At 32.0% G+C, this 15,636-nt stretch overlaps 2 protein-coding genes across 2 annotated transcripts; both read right to left on the reverse strand.

The window, feature by feature from the left end:
* Nucleotides 1-1,267: 1,267 nt before the first annotated feature.
* Nucleotides 1,268-2,100, reverse strand: LOC133039041 (uncharacterized). Its single transcript, XM_061117851.1, has 4 exons — nt 1,983-2,100; nt 1,780-1,881; nt 1,526-1,700; nt 1,268-1,426 (listed from the first exon to the last, which is right to left on the reverse strand). The coding sequence occupies exons 1-4, from the start codon at nt 2,024-2,026 to the stop codon at nt 1,328-1,330; spliced, it is 420 nt and encodes a 139-aa protein (XP_060973834.1). The 5' UTR covers nt 2,027-2,100; the 3' UTR covers nt 1,268-1,327.
* Nucleotides 2,101-10,581: 8,481 nt separating this feature from the next.
* On the reverse strand, nt 10,582-13,834 carry LOC133039083 (uncharacterized mitochondrial protein AtMg00820-like). The gene is made up of 2 exons (XM_061117882.1): nt 13,404-13,834; nt 10,582-10,639 (listed from the first exon to the last, which is right to left on the reverse strand). Exons 1-2 carry the CDS (start codon nt 13,706-13,708, stop codon nt 10,582-10,584), a joined length of 363 nt encoding a protein of 120 aa, XP_060973865.1. The 5' UTR covers nt 13,709-13,834.
* Nucleotides 13,835-15,636: the final 1,802 nt, after the last annotated feature.

A 15,636-nucleotide genomic window follows, 5' to 3' on the forward strand; every position in this document is an offset into this window, starting at 1 on the left:
CTGGGGCAATTTTAGGATGGGTGACCTCCTGAGAAGTTTTCCCAGGGAGTGTGTGAGTGAGGACAAAGCACGCTGAAAACACTCGTGTTGGTCTGTAGGGCCAGTCGTCAGTCCATGAAGCAGCTAGAGTGACGTACTCGTGTATTAGAGCCAGTCATTTCGTGGGTGTAAGGGCACATCGCCTGGGGAAGGTCAAGTGGGATGATTCTGAGACTGTGTAGGTATGGGACTGCACAGTTGAAGAGAGCTTAAATGGATTAATGGGTACTACCTATATCAACAAGGTGCATCTTGTTTTTCGGTAGTCCATCACGAAAGAACTCCACGGTTAAGCGTGCTTGGCCTGGAGCAATTTTAGGATGGGTGACCTCCTAGAAAGTTTTCCTAGGAAGTGTGCGAGTGAGGACAAAGCACGCTGAAAACACTCGTGTTGGTCTGTAGGGTCAGTCGTGTTGGGTTTTATGCCCTAAATAAAACTCTTTACAATCTGATTAGTTATCAATATAAGAAATTTGAAGTGATTGATGTTTGCATGAATTTTACATGCTAGTGGTTTAATATGTTTGATATGTTTATTACATTCATACACACAAAATCAGTTAAATCCAGATCATATGTTTATTCACAATTACAGTATCGTCAACACAGTGGAATGTGATTGTGATCATATGAATCAAAAGACTTGGTCCCTGTTTCATCAGTGTTCACTACTACAAAAACACCCTTTAGAGGCGGTTTTTAAGCCCTTTAGGCGTCGGTTTTCGCGAAATTCGCTACCGACGCCTATCAGGGCGACGCTAAAGGGTTTATTTGAACCGACGCCATATATACCCCTATGGCGTCAGTTATTAGCTAATAATCGACGCCATAGGGGTATATATGGCGTCGGTTCCTAGCCAATAACCGACGCCATATGTGGCGTAGGAACCGACGCCAAAACTCCTCAGATTTCAGTTTTTTTCATTTTTTTTAATTTAATTATATTATTTTAATTTTATATTTATTAATTTATATATTATTTTATTTATTAATTTATATATTATTTTATTTTAATTTAATTATATATTATTTTATTTAATTTAAATTACATATTTATTTATATTTTAAATTACATATTTATTTAATTTAATTATATATTAATTATTAATTACATTTTAAATTAAATAGTAATTAAATTTGGGTAAAAACATAATTTGATTTCATAAAAATAATTAAATATTACACAAACATGTAAAATTAGTTTAAAATATTAATAAGTTAATAAATCTAATTACAAGTTAATCTATAAAAATTACATAATGAAGAAAAATTCTTCGACCTTTGAACCTCAATCGTCACCGTGAATCACCGCCATCAATTGTTCGATCCACTTTCGCTGTAGTGGTAAAATTTCTGTTTTTGGATCGTATTGCTTCTTACCCCCAAACTGTTAAAAAAATTAAAAATTTATATTAGTTTATGTATATGTATATTATATATTTGTTATTATAAAATTTATATACTATGATCAATAATTAAAACTTACAGCTTTTTGATCTTCTATGTAACGGTTGGGGTTGGCACGTGCGACGATGTCAGTCATATATTTCAAAACATAAAAACCGCATTCTTGGCTTTTAGGTTGTCTTGGACAGTTTGCTTGTGCAATTCCTTGCCACGGGCCAAGATACTGATGTGCGTCCCCTATATACATGAATGCCCTGTTTGGGAAAATTATATTAGCATTTCAATTCGTTAGTTAATTTAAATTCGTTACATAAGAAGTCATTAAATAATTACCTTCCGATCATTTGTTCTATTTCTTCGGGAATTGGGCGGCCTTTTAGAGGGTTTAAATGGATAATTTTCTTTGGCGCAACCACCACTAGCGTCCAATGCATCCTAGAAAATTATATTGGAATATAAGTAAGATAGTATAAAAATAATTTGAAGACATAATATAGAAATGAACAATTAGCACTAAAGAATTTAATAAAGTTTACCCGATATTCCAAGGAATAAAGAACATTTGGTGGTTGCTGTTCATTAATGATAACCAATTAGCCAATCGTCTTGCCGCATCGTCAAAAGACTGACTCTGTTCTTCATCGCTGATCCCATGCACTGTTAGAAGCTCTGGGTCGTAAAACTTGAAAATTTTTCTCAGACCGTTGATGCTCTCCCATATGTGCCTGCCAAAAAAAAGTGTTAGTGCCTTATAATAATTTAACTATAATTTGATATAAGGTTAATTAGATTAAAGAAGAGTATACATCATTCCAAACAGCATTCCCTGGTTGCCGATGTAGTCACACGTAGCAACCCGTCGCAAATCCTCTCCGCATAAAATGATCTGGGTACGCGGTGCAATGAATCCTCGGGGGACAGAAATTGTGATTATATCACGTTTATCTTTGAGCCTTAGGAATTCATGAATCATCCATTTTAGCGAATTAGGGATCAACGCCATCTTCTCTTCCGTGAACAACTCATCTTCCCGTGCACCACGGCTTTGTGGAGAAAGCATCGGAGCTTTCCCCTTTGACGCATCACGTCTTGAGGGCGGTTGAGCGAGTGGACCCTAAACAAAACAGAACATAATATATATATATATATCAAATTTTATCTAAATTCTACCGAAATTTCGGCAGCATAACGGTTGTAATTGAATGACCCCAAAAATTTTGAACATGGCTGTATAACGACAAATAACACATATATAACAGTAGTTTGTTCATCCATCCCACCGCAGCACATATATTCGCAGAACCTACTTCACTACGGATGAATATTGAAGATATTCAAACTCCACTAATCATTAATAATTAATTTCAGTTGAGAAATTACCTGGGTTGTTAAAATTAAGTGTTTAGGCCAAGGGAGGAACATCTGGTACACGTCCCTAACATATCTGAACTCTTCAAGTGGGACTGGGATTTCAGCGTCCTCTTGCAGGTATTAACTAATATTTTCCCCTTTTAATTAACTTTTGCTCTTTATTTTCTTTGAAAAATAAAAATCCACATTGAACCTCTCAAATGAAAGAAAAAAAAAATAAAAAAAGAAGGATTTTATATGTTTATTTTGTTAATTTATTTAGTAACTAATTATATCTAGTTACTAATTACACAATGTAACTAACTAAGTCTCTCACACAATTTATTCATATTAATCTAAAAATTACTCAAATTTTCGTTTTACATTAGTTCATGTTATTAGGTTGTTTAGTTGATTATAATGTTGGTAAAATTAAAAAGTTTTCATAAATGTGAATATTATTATTTTTTATGTGACCTAACTTCTTATTACTATGTTATAATTAACTGTATTATGAATGGTTTTAGTAAGATTTATCCTAATTCTACCGAAATTTCGGCAGCATAACGGCTGTAATTGGACGTTCCCAAAAATTTTACAAGTGCCTAAAATAACAAACAAAACAGATAAACAATACAAAATTATTCCACCCATCCGACCGCAGTACATGTATTCGCAGAACCTACTTCACTACGGATGAATATTTAAGATATTCAAACTCAACTAACATGCATTGATAATTAATTATATATTAAGAAAAAGTTAGTAAAAGTATATACCTATAATTGCAAGCCCAAATACGCTACACACAAAATTATGCCGAACCCCTATAATATAAAGAAATACAACGAAATTACAAAATTAATTATTTCATAACTTATAACTAGTTATAAAAAATTGTAACAAGTTACTTAGTTACTAAATTATACATACATATATATAATCAATTATATCTCACACTATTATCTCAAAAAAATAAAATTATATCACACACTAATTCCATTTTAAAATTTTTATTTCTAAACTAATTTTTTTTTTTGAAACTAATAAAATCCCTCCAATGTCATTTTATTCACAATAAATATATATTGCAAAAAATATATAAAATACAATTACAAAATTTATTTTCATAAAAAATATACACACACTATATACACACACAATATATACACACATTATATACAAATATTCAATAAAATATACAAATACATATATATACTATACATTGTGGTATAAATTATTACCTAATAACCGCAATCCGACGACCACCGTAAAAAATCCCGACACTATACACATAAAACACAATAATATTACTAATAAAATAAAAAAAACTCAAATAATAATTTACAAAAACATAAAATAAAACAATATACATAATACAATAAGAATAGAAGCAATATTTATACCTTAAACGAGGTTGAGATTGAACAATTTCTCAACAAAAATGGGTGGCCGGATTTCACACCCAAAGTTTACTATTTGGGTTCGGATGACACTTAAAGAGGCTAAAAAATTAAAACTTTTTAGGTGTATGTTATTAAGTATCGAAAATGGAGGATTTTAAAAAAAAATGGGCTAAAAAGGTTAAGAAATGGGGGAGATAGGGTGGGGAGAAGGGGGCTGCGGCGAGGGTTTTTCTGGGTTTGGTCGAAGCTCTCTGGTTTGGTTGCTGAGTGAAGTGGGAAGGAAGAAGAAAGGTCGAAGAGTATATACTCTGATCGACCCTATGCCGTCGGTTCCTTCATAGGAACCGACGGCATAGGGTACACGTGTCATGATCTCGTGTACCCTATGCCGTCGGTTCCTATGAAGGAACCGACGGCATAGGGTAATTCAGAAAAAAAAAATAAAAATTAATTTCCAACCGCCTCTAAATGGTATAATGCAATTTTATACCTACGGTTTTTATCAAAAAACCGCCTCTAAATGTCAATTTCGAACATAGCGGGTATTTTCACACCCTTTAGCTTCCCTTTTTATAAATGGGGTTGAAAAAACTGCCTCTAAAGGCTAACATTGTAGTAGTGGTTATTGGATTTACACTAATGTGATAATCAGCAATGATGTGTACTTACACTTGGAGTAAGTGTTATGTTCTTTCTAGGACATTAGTAAAGTATACTAGTTTCGAATGTATGGAGTATACATTGGACTGGACCGATATTGCAACTAAGTTAAGATATTACAAACTTACCGTTATACATATCTTTTCAAGTCAATATCAATAGTTGATCTTAAGATTAAAAGAATCTAAATCCTGATATGCTTAGGCTCAACTCAGGAGTGCTATTCATGTTCTTAGATTTATTAGTTAAGCCTACTTTTGGGTCAGGGTGATACGTATATTTTGGGAACATGATAGTATGATTGAGTGGGAGTGCTGAACATAAATATGGAATCTATAGCTTATACTGGTGTATAGAAGTCAAATGATGATTCCCTTCGAGCTTAGCAAATAGAAGTAAATGGATGAGCTCTTGTTTAACTGACTAATTATTAGATCACTAAACACCATTTACAGGTAGCTAAGTGTTTTAAGGGGCAAAATACATTGAGGGGTGAGAACGGTAAAGAAATCCCATCTCGATGTAGATCATCTATATAGAGGATTTTTAAATCACAATAAGATTATAACAATGGTTAAATGAGATAGCATGTTGATATCGTGGAACATACAATATGCTCTATATAAGTCTGAGAGTGCAATTCTAAGTTCTAAGAGTGGATTCAACGAAGAATTAATAAGTAGTAATTTACTTGGTAAATTTGGTTCACTTATTGGAAGCTCAGCATATAGATCCATGGTCCCCATTCTAGTTGAGAACATTCTGCTTGTAAGACTCATTAATTGATTCGTGATTGATCAATTATAATTCTAAAGTTAGACTATGTCTAATTTTATGAATTTTCACTAAGCAGGGGTGAAATTGTAAAGAAAAGAGTTTCTAGGTTTATTTATTTATTAATGGACTATATATGTCTAATTAATAATTAAATTAAATGACAATATTATTAAATAATCTATTTTAGTTATTAAATAATTAGTTTTGACATTTAAAAGGTTAGAATTAGAAAATTGGCGTTTTTGAGAAAATAGAGATAAAATTTGATAAAACTGCAAAATCAAGTGAGGCCCATTATAACACCATGGCCGGCCACTTATTGTGGGATTTCAAATTAATATTTTCATTATTTTAATGCCAAATAATTCCTAACCTAAACCTAGTAGTTGCCTATAAATAGAAAGTGATGGCTCAGTCAAAACACAAGTTTTCACAAGCCTTTCTGACAGAAATTTCTCTCTTCAGAAAAACTGAGCCTTCCCTACTTTCTATACCTGGCCGAAATCCTCTCTCTTCTTTTCTCCTTGATCAATTTCGACCCTAGTGAAAGAGTAAGTGCCCACACACAGCAAGCAGTAACTCAATCATAGATTGGAAGACTGTGAAGGATCAAACTTGAAGAAGAAGGACATTCGGGCTCAGATCTTGATTATACTCTGCTACAGAAAGGATACAAGGGTTAGAGATCTGAGTGGAAGGAGACATTAATTCCGCTGCATCAATGTAAGATTTTCTTAACTTTATATGTGTTTAATTTATCGTTTTAGAAAGTTCATATTTAGGGTGTTTAAACAACATACTTGTTAGTAGATCTAAGATCCTGGTAAAATAAATATTCCAACAACTGGCCTCAGAGCCATGGTAATAATTGATTTACTTACATGAAATTTGGACTTTAAAACGATTGTTTGTTTGTTTTTGGATGGTATCATGTTATATTGAGTGTTATTTGATGATTGATTGATGTTTGTAAATTTTCGTGAAAAATAATTGCGTTTCTGTTTCTGAAATTATTTTTATTGGATAGTATGGAAAAAATTAAGCAAGTTACTTTTTTTACAGAACTCAATTTCGATTTAATTTGAATTAGTTATGATTTTTTGAAGATTCGGAAAAATCGGAGTTGTGCTGAAATTTTCCTGCGATTGCGAAAACTCTCCGTACAACTCACAATTTTTTCGTTTTTCTTCGTTTTTTCATGCTTTTTCATGGAATTAACTTCCGATTTTTTTGTGTAGTTTTGTATTAATAGATTTACTATTCCTAATTCAATTCTAATTATCATTATCAATTAATTTAATATTTTTTAAATTTAATTCAAGATATTAGTGTAATTTGAATTTTAAATGAGTAAATATCTATCTTTTTCCTTAATAATCTATCTTATTTTTAAATTTGATTATATCTTATCTTATTTTTAAATTTAAGGTCAGATTTTAACTATTTTAATTTTTTTTTTTTAAATATTTTGACCTTATTTAAATTTAAAATAAGATAATTATAATCATGTAATTTTAAATAGATGTAAGGTATTTTGCTAACTTTTAAATTTTGTTATTTTATTTATTTAAATTAAATTTAAAATCTGAAAAAGATATTTAATTTATCTTTTCTAATTTTTATTTATAAAATAACATTTAATTTTTAAAAGTAGTTAGCAAATTTTTGAAATGATATTTAGGTTGGTTGAAACCTAATTTTTCAAAATAGTAGGTTTAATTTTAAATATTTATTTTTTAAATAATTTCGAAATTTAATTTTTTTTTATTTTCGAAATTAAGAATATATTTTTTTTTAAAATTTTATTTTTCGAAAATTAAATTAAGTTTTATTTTTTATTTATTTATTTAATTATTTATTTTTTCGAAATTATTTATTTAAAATTAAATAAATCCTACTTCCAACTATCCAGCTAACCTTGTTGGAGGAGTATGTGGTTTTAGCTTGTGTGTAAGTTTTTCAAAACCTATTATTACTTGATTGCAAATAGCCATGGTTACTTTTTGCCAGATCTAATGATCTGATGGCTCCCTTGGTCAAGTTAATAATTTGTAACAGGTAAATTTTACAATCTTCTTTCATCTGTGTATGACCTAGCAACATGATAGGATCCATCCAAAGTGTGCCTGTGTGAGCTTATGTGTTTATTTTATTATATAGATGCATATAGGTTGTTGCTAAATAAAATGTCACACCATGATAGATTTTATTTAGGTCCATCTAGTTATTGGACCTATTCAATTAATAACAGTTATTTATTTTAAGGTTAAATTCCTCTCTTTTGGGCCTTGTGTGAGAGTTGGGAGCCATAGAAGTGGGTACGACATACTGAACCTAGCACCCCCTCACATGAACTACCCCAATTGTGAAGGCCCATTTGCCTGATTTGAATAACTGTACTAGGTTAATTATATTAGTTTGACCTAATAAAATTGAATTAGCAACATAATTAACTTTTAAAATATATGAAAATTTATTTTTATTTTAATATTTTAAAGTTAATTTTAAGAAAAACACTTTTAGTTTAGATATTATTTCTAAACAAACTATTTGTATTTTTCTTGTATTTAATTAAATATAGAATTTTAACTCACTAGATTCTTTCTGAAGCTTATTTAATTAAATATTCCTATTTAAGTTATAAATTAGTTGTATCAACTGATTTTTCTTATCTAACTTAAATTTGAATATTTGATTTAAATTTTAAATCAAGTTGAGGGATCCTAGGCATTAGTTATTAAAGATTCTTAAGATATTTTTTAAGTTAATATCTTTTCGAATATTAACTTAAAATGGAATATTTTAGATATTTTTTAGGTTAATATCTTTTCGAATATTAACTTAATAAGATATCTTCAAAATTAAGTGGTTACAACTTAATTTTTGATATTTAATTAAATCTAAATTTGAAATTATTTAAGTTTTAGATTTTTTCTATATAACTTAAATTAGATATTAATTTTCAAATTTTTGAAAAGATACTTAGTCAAATATGATATTTTCTAGATAGTAATTTCTAGACTACTTATTATTTCTAATATTTAAATAGGAAAATATTATACTTTGTGAAATTAATTATTTAAATAATTAATTTTGGTACAATTTTATTAAGTATATTTTTCCTAGTATTAAATAGAAATTAATAATTAAGCATTCTCTACACTTAATTATTTATTTCTTGAATTTAATACATTTAATTAACTTGAAATATTTAAATATCTAAGTTGATTTTCATCATGATACTTAAATATTTATTTATTTTTCATGACACTTAATTAAATAGAAAATTATTTTTAGGTTGAAATTTAATTTTTCAACTTAAATTTAAATAATTTTCAATATATATTTTTCCTTTATTTTATTAATCAATTTCGAAAAATGGCATTTTATTTATGCAATTTTTTCGAATTTTTTGAAAAATAGATTGAGTTGTAAATTAATTATTTATTTTAATTAATTTTTGGACCAACTACAATCAATGATTTTTTTATTAAATTGATTAATTTAAAATAAATGAATTTAAAATATATATATTATTAGAAATTGAATTAACTAGTCAAAAGAAAATCTAGATAGGTGATATTTTTGCTTGAAGTATTCCTTTTCTAATTTTTATTATTATTTTCAAAAATTGTATATTTTTTTTATATATACTTTAAATTTTCGAATTCAATAAATATATTCTCAAAGGAAATTTTTAAGTTGCTAATTATTTAATTTAATTCAACTTAAATAAATTTCCTTAATATTTATATTTAAGATTATTACTAAGATGGAAATAATTAATTTTATTTCAATCACCATCTAAGTATAATTTTATAAATATTATATTAAATTCTTAATTTTGAATTTCAATTCTAAATTTTGAATTTAATGAGAATTTATTTATTAGAATAATAAAGAAAATACATTTTAAAGAATGAGGTTTATTATTATTAAGATATTCGATCTCCATTGTGGGTTTTACACCGCGTTTGTTTTAGTGAGTAATCCTCCCTAATGGAGGAACGTTCATTAGCAATTTCGCACCGTTTAATCTCGCATGATAAGTAGTTTGTAAGTGTTTTATATGGTATAGATCACCCTAATGGTGGCGACCATATTTGACTTGCAAATTGCGAAACAATGGTAGAAGCTCATAAGATAGAATAGTCTTGACTCTCGCCTAAACGGGACAACGCTGGATTCCAATCTTGATCGAATAAAAGGTTGCTAGAATGTTTAACATTTTAGATGAGCTGACAACTCTATTCAATGGATGATAGCTTTGACTCTCGCCTAAACGGGACACTGATATCAGTTTGTTGAAAACCTTGGAAATTATTTAGGATTGAATTTTTAAGTATTTTCTCATATCATTCCTACTTGCTATGTGCTTATAATTTCTGAATTGATTTTGTGCTAAACCATTATTAATTTCTATTTGTTGATTTCTATTATTTTGTAGTATCCTGTATTATCAAAATGAATCCCATGTTATCACTATTGACTGAAAACAAGCTGAATGGATCTAACTTTAATAAGTGGAATGAGAACATTAATATTGCTCTCATAGGAGAAAGTGTTGGAAGTTATTTTACCAGGAACTTAGATCTACTCACAAGTATGTTGATTTAACAACCTAAATATGAACTTCTAAAACGATATGAAATTAAACACATAAGAGTATCAGAAATCTTACAGTGATTGCAGCGGAATATATATGTCTCCTCCCACTCAGATCTCTAACCCTTGATTCCTTTCTGTAGCAGAGTATAATCAAGATCTGAGCCCGAAAGTCCTTCTTTGTTGTCTCTCAAATTTACACAGCCTTCCTCACTATGATTGAGGTATTAATTGATGTGTGTGGGCACTACTCTAGCACTCATACATTTTGAAACAGTGAAGGTATAGAGAGAGAGAGGGTGGCGGCTCAGAGAGAATTTTCTGAGAGAAAATTCTTTCAGAATAATGCTGTGAAAAACTTGTACAGAGATGTTAAAATCTGAAGCCTTTGCCTTCTATTTATAGAAGACCACCAAGGGCTATGATTGACATTTTGAACTGAGAAAATCAAGGGGAAAAGGAAGGTAAAGGGGCCGGCCTAGGCAATGGGGAAACAAGGCTTGCCTCTTTTCCAACTTTCCTTTTCCTACACTTGATAGTTTCCCTTTTTGTGAAATATTGCCAATTCCATTGTTCAATCATATTAATGATAAATCTAATTACTTAATAATTAAAATTAATTATCAAATAATTATTATCATTTATTTTATTAATAATGAAACTAATTAAAGTTTCCTAATTAATAAATATGCCCTTCAAAATCTCTATTTACTGTTTTGCCCTTAATGAGTGCTAAATTCTCAAACTGACAAGTCTATCTTGAGAATTTTTAATTGATTAATTAAAATCAATTAAATGAGTCCTACAAGTAATATCATCTCAACTAGTGAGGGGACCATGGGTCTATATATCCGAGCTTCCAATAAGCAGATCTTGAATTTACCACTTAAACTCACTGACTTATTAATTCTTCGTTGAATCCACACATAGAACTCAGAATTGCACTCTCAGTATATAGAATGCTCTATATGTTCCACCATATAGACACATTATTAGTTATCCATTGTTATAATCCTAATGTGATCAATGATCCTCTATATGGATGATCTACACTGTAAAGGGACTTAGATTACCGTAACACCCTACAATGTATTTTATCCTTAAAACACTTAACCCTGTATAAATGATATTTCAACTAAGTGAAATGAGTACTCAATCATTTATCTAGTTTGGTTAAGCTCGAAGGAAATCATCCTTTGCTTACTATTCGCCAGATAGAAGCTATAGACTCCATATTTATGTTAGCGCTCCCACTCAATCGCACTACCGTGTTCCCAAAATGTATGTATTGCCCAGACTAAAGTTTTAGGCTTAACTAACAAATCAAAGAACACGAATAACACTCTTGAAATTAAGCCTAACCATATCAGGATTTAGATCATGTGATCTAGGATCAACTTCTGATATTGAATTGAATAGATGTTTACGGTAAGTTTCAAAATCTAATTCAAAGTTCAATATCGGTCCATTCCAATGCATACTCCATGCATCCAACCTGAGCTTTACTTTAACCTATGTTCTGGAAAGAACATAACATTTCTCCAAATGTAAGTAAACTCTGTTGTAGATTGTCATATCGTTGAAACCCGGTGTTCGATAAATCTAGGAATACTTTATTCACATAGTCATGTTTATTTTCCACTGTGTTGACAACACAATAAACATGTTCAAGTATGTGAAAGGGGTTTGGATGAATTTATAAATCAAATAGACAAGCAATTGATTAAGTGAACCAAAACATACACAAGTGAATGAAAAATTACTTCTGTTACTTTATTGATATAGAATAATCTGGATTACATTGAAACAGAGTTTTATATAGGGCATAAAACCCAACAAACTCCCACTTGCACTAATATAAAACAAATCAGTACATTTCAATTAATCCTAAATTCTGACGGTGCTTTTCGAATGAAGTTACTGCCAAGACTTTGGTGAATGGATCAGCCAAGTTATCCTGCGTATCCACTTTCTCCACCAGTACATCCCCTCTTGCCACATATTCTCTGATAATATGATACTTTCTTTCTATGTGCTTACTTCTCTTGTGGCTCCGAGGTTCCTTACTGTTGGCTATGGCTCCAGTGTTATCACAAAGCAGGACTAGAGGCCTTTCCATTCCAGGAACTACACCAAGACTGGTGAAGAACTTCCTAAGCCAGACAACCTCTTTAGTCGCTTCACATAGCCTATGTATTCTGCCTCCACGGTAGAATCCGAAATTGCAGTTTGTTTAGCACTTCTCCAAACCACTGCTCCACCCCCAAGAGTAAACACCATCCCAGATGTAGATTTCCTGTCTTCAAGACATCCCTAGAAATCTGAGTCTGTATAGCCTAAGGGATTCAAAGCACCACCCTTGTAGACTAATACATAATCTCTTATACTCTTTAAGTATTTCAAAATATACTTAACCGCGTTCCAATGTACCCTTCCTGGATTTGACTGATACTTGCTCACGATTCCAACTGCATAGCAGATGTCAGGTCTAGTGCATAGCATAGCATACATCAGACTCCCAACTGCAGAAGCATAAGGAATTTTCGCCATGTCTTCTATCTCTTGAGGATCAGTAGGACACTGTTCCTTAGATAGACGGATACCATGTTTAGAGGGCATGTTTGCCCCTTTGGTATTGGTCATGGAAAATCTCTCAAGAACTTTGTCAATGTAGGCTGTTTGAGAGAGAGAGCAAGGGATCTGTTCTTCCGGTTTCTGGCAATCTAAATACCAAGAACATAGGCTGCCTCACCCAAGTCTTTCATGTCGAATTGAGTGTCAAGCCATTCCTTGATGTGAGTCATTTTCTTGACATTGTTTCCAATGATAAAAATGTCATCAACATAAAGGACCAGGAATACTACTACTTGGTTTTCCTTGAGTTGGTAAACACAAGGTTCATCTTCATTCTGATGAAAGTCGTAGGTCTTGATGATCTCATCAAACCTTTTGTTCCATGAGCGAGAAGCTTGCTTAAGCCCATATATGGACCTATTTAATTTGCAAACTTTATTCTCCTGCCCAGGAAGAACATAACCTTCTGGTTGCTCCATATAGATGGTTTCTTCAAGAAGCCCATTAAGAAAGGCTGTCTTGACATTCATTTGCCAGATTTCATAATCTAAAGCGGCAGCTATGGAGAGAAGAATTCGGATGGATTTGAGCATGGCAACAGGACTAAAAGTTTCCTCATAGTCCACACCTTCTCTTTGGGTATAACCCTTGGCGACCAGTCTAGCTTTGAAAGTTTCGACTTCGCCTCCAGCACCTCTTTTCTTCTTGTAGACCCATTTACATCCAATTGGACGAAAATCTTCAGGTGGTTCTACATATTCCCAGACTTTGTTCTTCTTCATGGAATCCATTTCTGAATCCATACCGGCTGACCATCGCTTCTGTTGCGGACTTGCCATTGCCTGTTTATAGGTCAATGGGTCGTCATCAATACCGTCACCAACGACCATATTGATTTCACCATCCAAGCCATAACGAGATGGTTTCGTTGAAACCCTCCCACTACGACGAGGAGCGGTGACTTTCTGAACAGGAGCTTTAGTAGTAGTTTTCTCAGTTGCTACAACTGAGGGAGTGGGATGTTCCTCTTCTTGAGAAGAAGATGGTACATTTGAAGGAACAGTATCTGTGAGCATTTCCTCTAATACAATTTCACTTTTCGGTTTGTTGTCTTTCATATAGTTCTCTTCAAGGAAAGTAGCATTTGTAGAGACAAACACTTTGTTATCCTTGTGACTATAGAATAGTCCACCCCTAGTCTCTTTAGAATTTCCGACAAACATGCAAACCTCAGTTCGCGATTCCAGTTTGCTTTCTTTCTTTCTTAAGACGTGAGCAGGGCACCCCCAAATCCTATAATGGCGCAAACTAGGTGTGCGACCATTCCATAGTTCGACGGGTGTCTTAGGGACTGCTTTAGATGGAACAACATTTAAAATGTCGTTTGCCATTTGAATAGCATATCCCCAGAAGGACGTAGACAGAGTTGAGTAACTCAGCATAGACCTAACCATTTCTAAGAGAGTGCGATTTCTTCTTTACGCAACTCCATTCGCCGTGGAGTGCTAGGGGCGATATATTGGGATTCAATTCCAAGTTCAATTAAATGATCTTTGAACTGCATATCCATATATTCTCCACCCCTATCAGTTCGCAAGATCTTTAATGTTTTACCTAATTGGTTTTGAGCCAAAGCATGAAATTCCTGAAACTTTTCAAACGTTTCAGATTTCTTTTGCATTAGGTAAAGAAAACTATATCTAGAGAAATCGTCAATGAAAGTGACGAAATACTCATAACCTCCTCTGGCTTTTACATTCAGTGGTCCGCAAACATCTGAATGTACTAACCCTAGGGGTTCTTTGGCACGCTCTCCCTTTGCAGAGAAAGAACGTTTGGTCATTTTACCTTCTAGGCAAGACTCGCAGACTGGCAGCTCTCCTAAGACGACATTTTTCAATGGACCGTCTTTGGTTAGCCTATTGAGTCTATCAAAGCCTATATGACCTAAACGTAAATGCCATAGATAAGTTTGATCATCATTATCAATCTCTTTTCTCTTAAGGCTTCTAGGTCTAGCTACATTGAAAAGTTCAGTATTTAGTGAGATTTGAGTATCAGGTCTTAAAACATAAAGCCCTCGTTCCATGTTTGCAACACATATATGAAATCCATTACGAGAAATTGAACAATTTGAACTCGAAAAATTCAATATATAAAATTGTGTCTGTAAACATGAAACACTAATCAAGTTTCTACTAAAATTAGGAATATATAAAACATTCTCTAAAAGTAAAAACTTCTTAGAATTAAACTTGATTCGGGCTGTTCCTCTTGCTTTAACTGATACCAACTCGCCATTTCCAACTTTAAGCTTTAACTCATCTGGGTGAAGATTCTCCCAAGTTTCAAGCAGCTGTAATGAAGAACATACATGGTTAGTAGATCCAGAATCAACAATCCACGAGGATTTGTCGTTCTCTAAAACACATGATTCAAATACAAAAGCATCACCTTCGTTTGAATTGTCTAGAAGCACAGGACATTGTTCTTCTTTATGTCCCTTTCCATTACAATTCGCACATAGAACATGATGTCTGACATTTGTACTTGAAGAAGCAGCTTTGTTGGAGCCCTCATGCTTAATCTTCTTCCTCTGATTAAAACTTGCAATGCTAGCAGGTCTCATTGCAATCAGATCCCGCTCATGGGCCCTCAACTCAGACTCGAGTTTGTCCATGTCGGAGGAGTTAGGATTGTTCAATAAGTAATATAGAACAAAACTATTATACTCCTGAGGAAGACTATAAAGTATGAGTTTCACCCATTGTTCCTTTGATAAATCAATTCCTAGTAGATTTGCCTTTTGGAATTTCAG

The sequence above is a fragment of the Cannabis sativa genome, chromosome 6 (assembly GCF_029168945.1).
Source record: "Cannabis sativa cultivar Pink pepper isolate KNU-18-1 chromosome 6, ASM2916894v1, whole genome shotgun sequence".
Lineage (NCBI taxonomy): Eukaryota > Viridiplantae > Streptophyta > Magnoliopsida > Rosales > Cannabaceae > Cannabis > Cannabis sativa.

Bases quoted from the DNA above. Each gene is read 5' to 3' on its own strand.
- LOC133039041 (XM_061117851.1), bottom strand. From the start codon at position 2,026: ATGAACAGCAACCACCAAATGTTCTTTATTCCTTGGAATATCGG. The intron at 1,882-1,982 runs GTAAACTTTATT...ATAATTTTCTAG, and splicing joins TTTATTCCTTGGAATATCGG to GATGCATTGGACGCTAGTGG. The intron at 1,427-1,525 runs GTAAGTTTTAAT...TTTTTTTAACAG, and splicing joins ACATAGAAGATCAAAAAGCT to TTTGGGGGTAAGAAGCAATA.
- LOC133039083 (XM_061117882.1), bottom strand. From the start codon at position 13,708: ATGGTCGTTGGTGACGGTATTGATGACGACCCATTGACCTATAAACAG. The intron at 10,640-13,403 runs ATCCATCCGAAT...TTCTATAAATAG, and splicing joins AGTCCTGTTGCCATGCTCAA to AAGGCAAAGGCTTCAGATTT.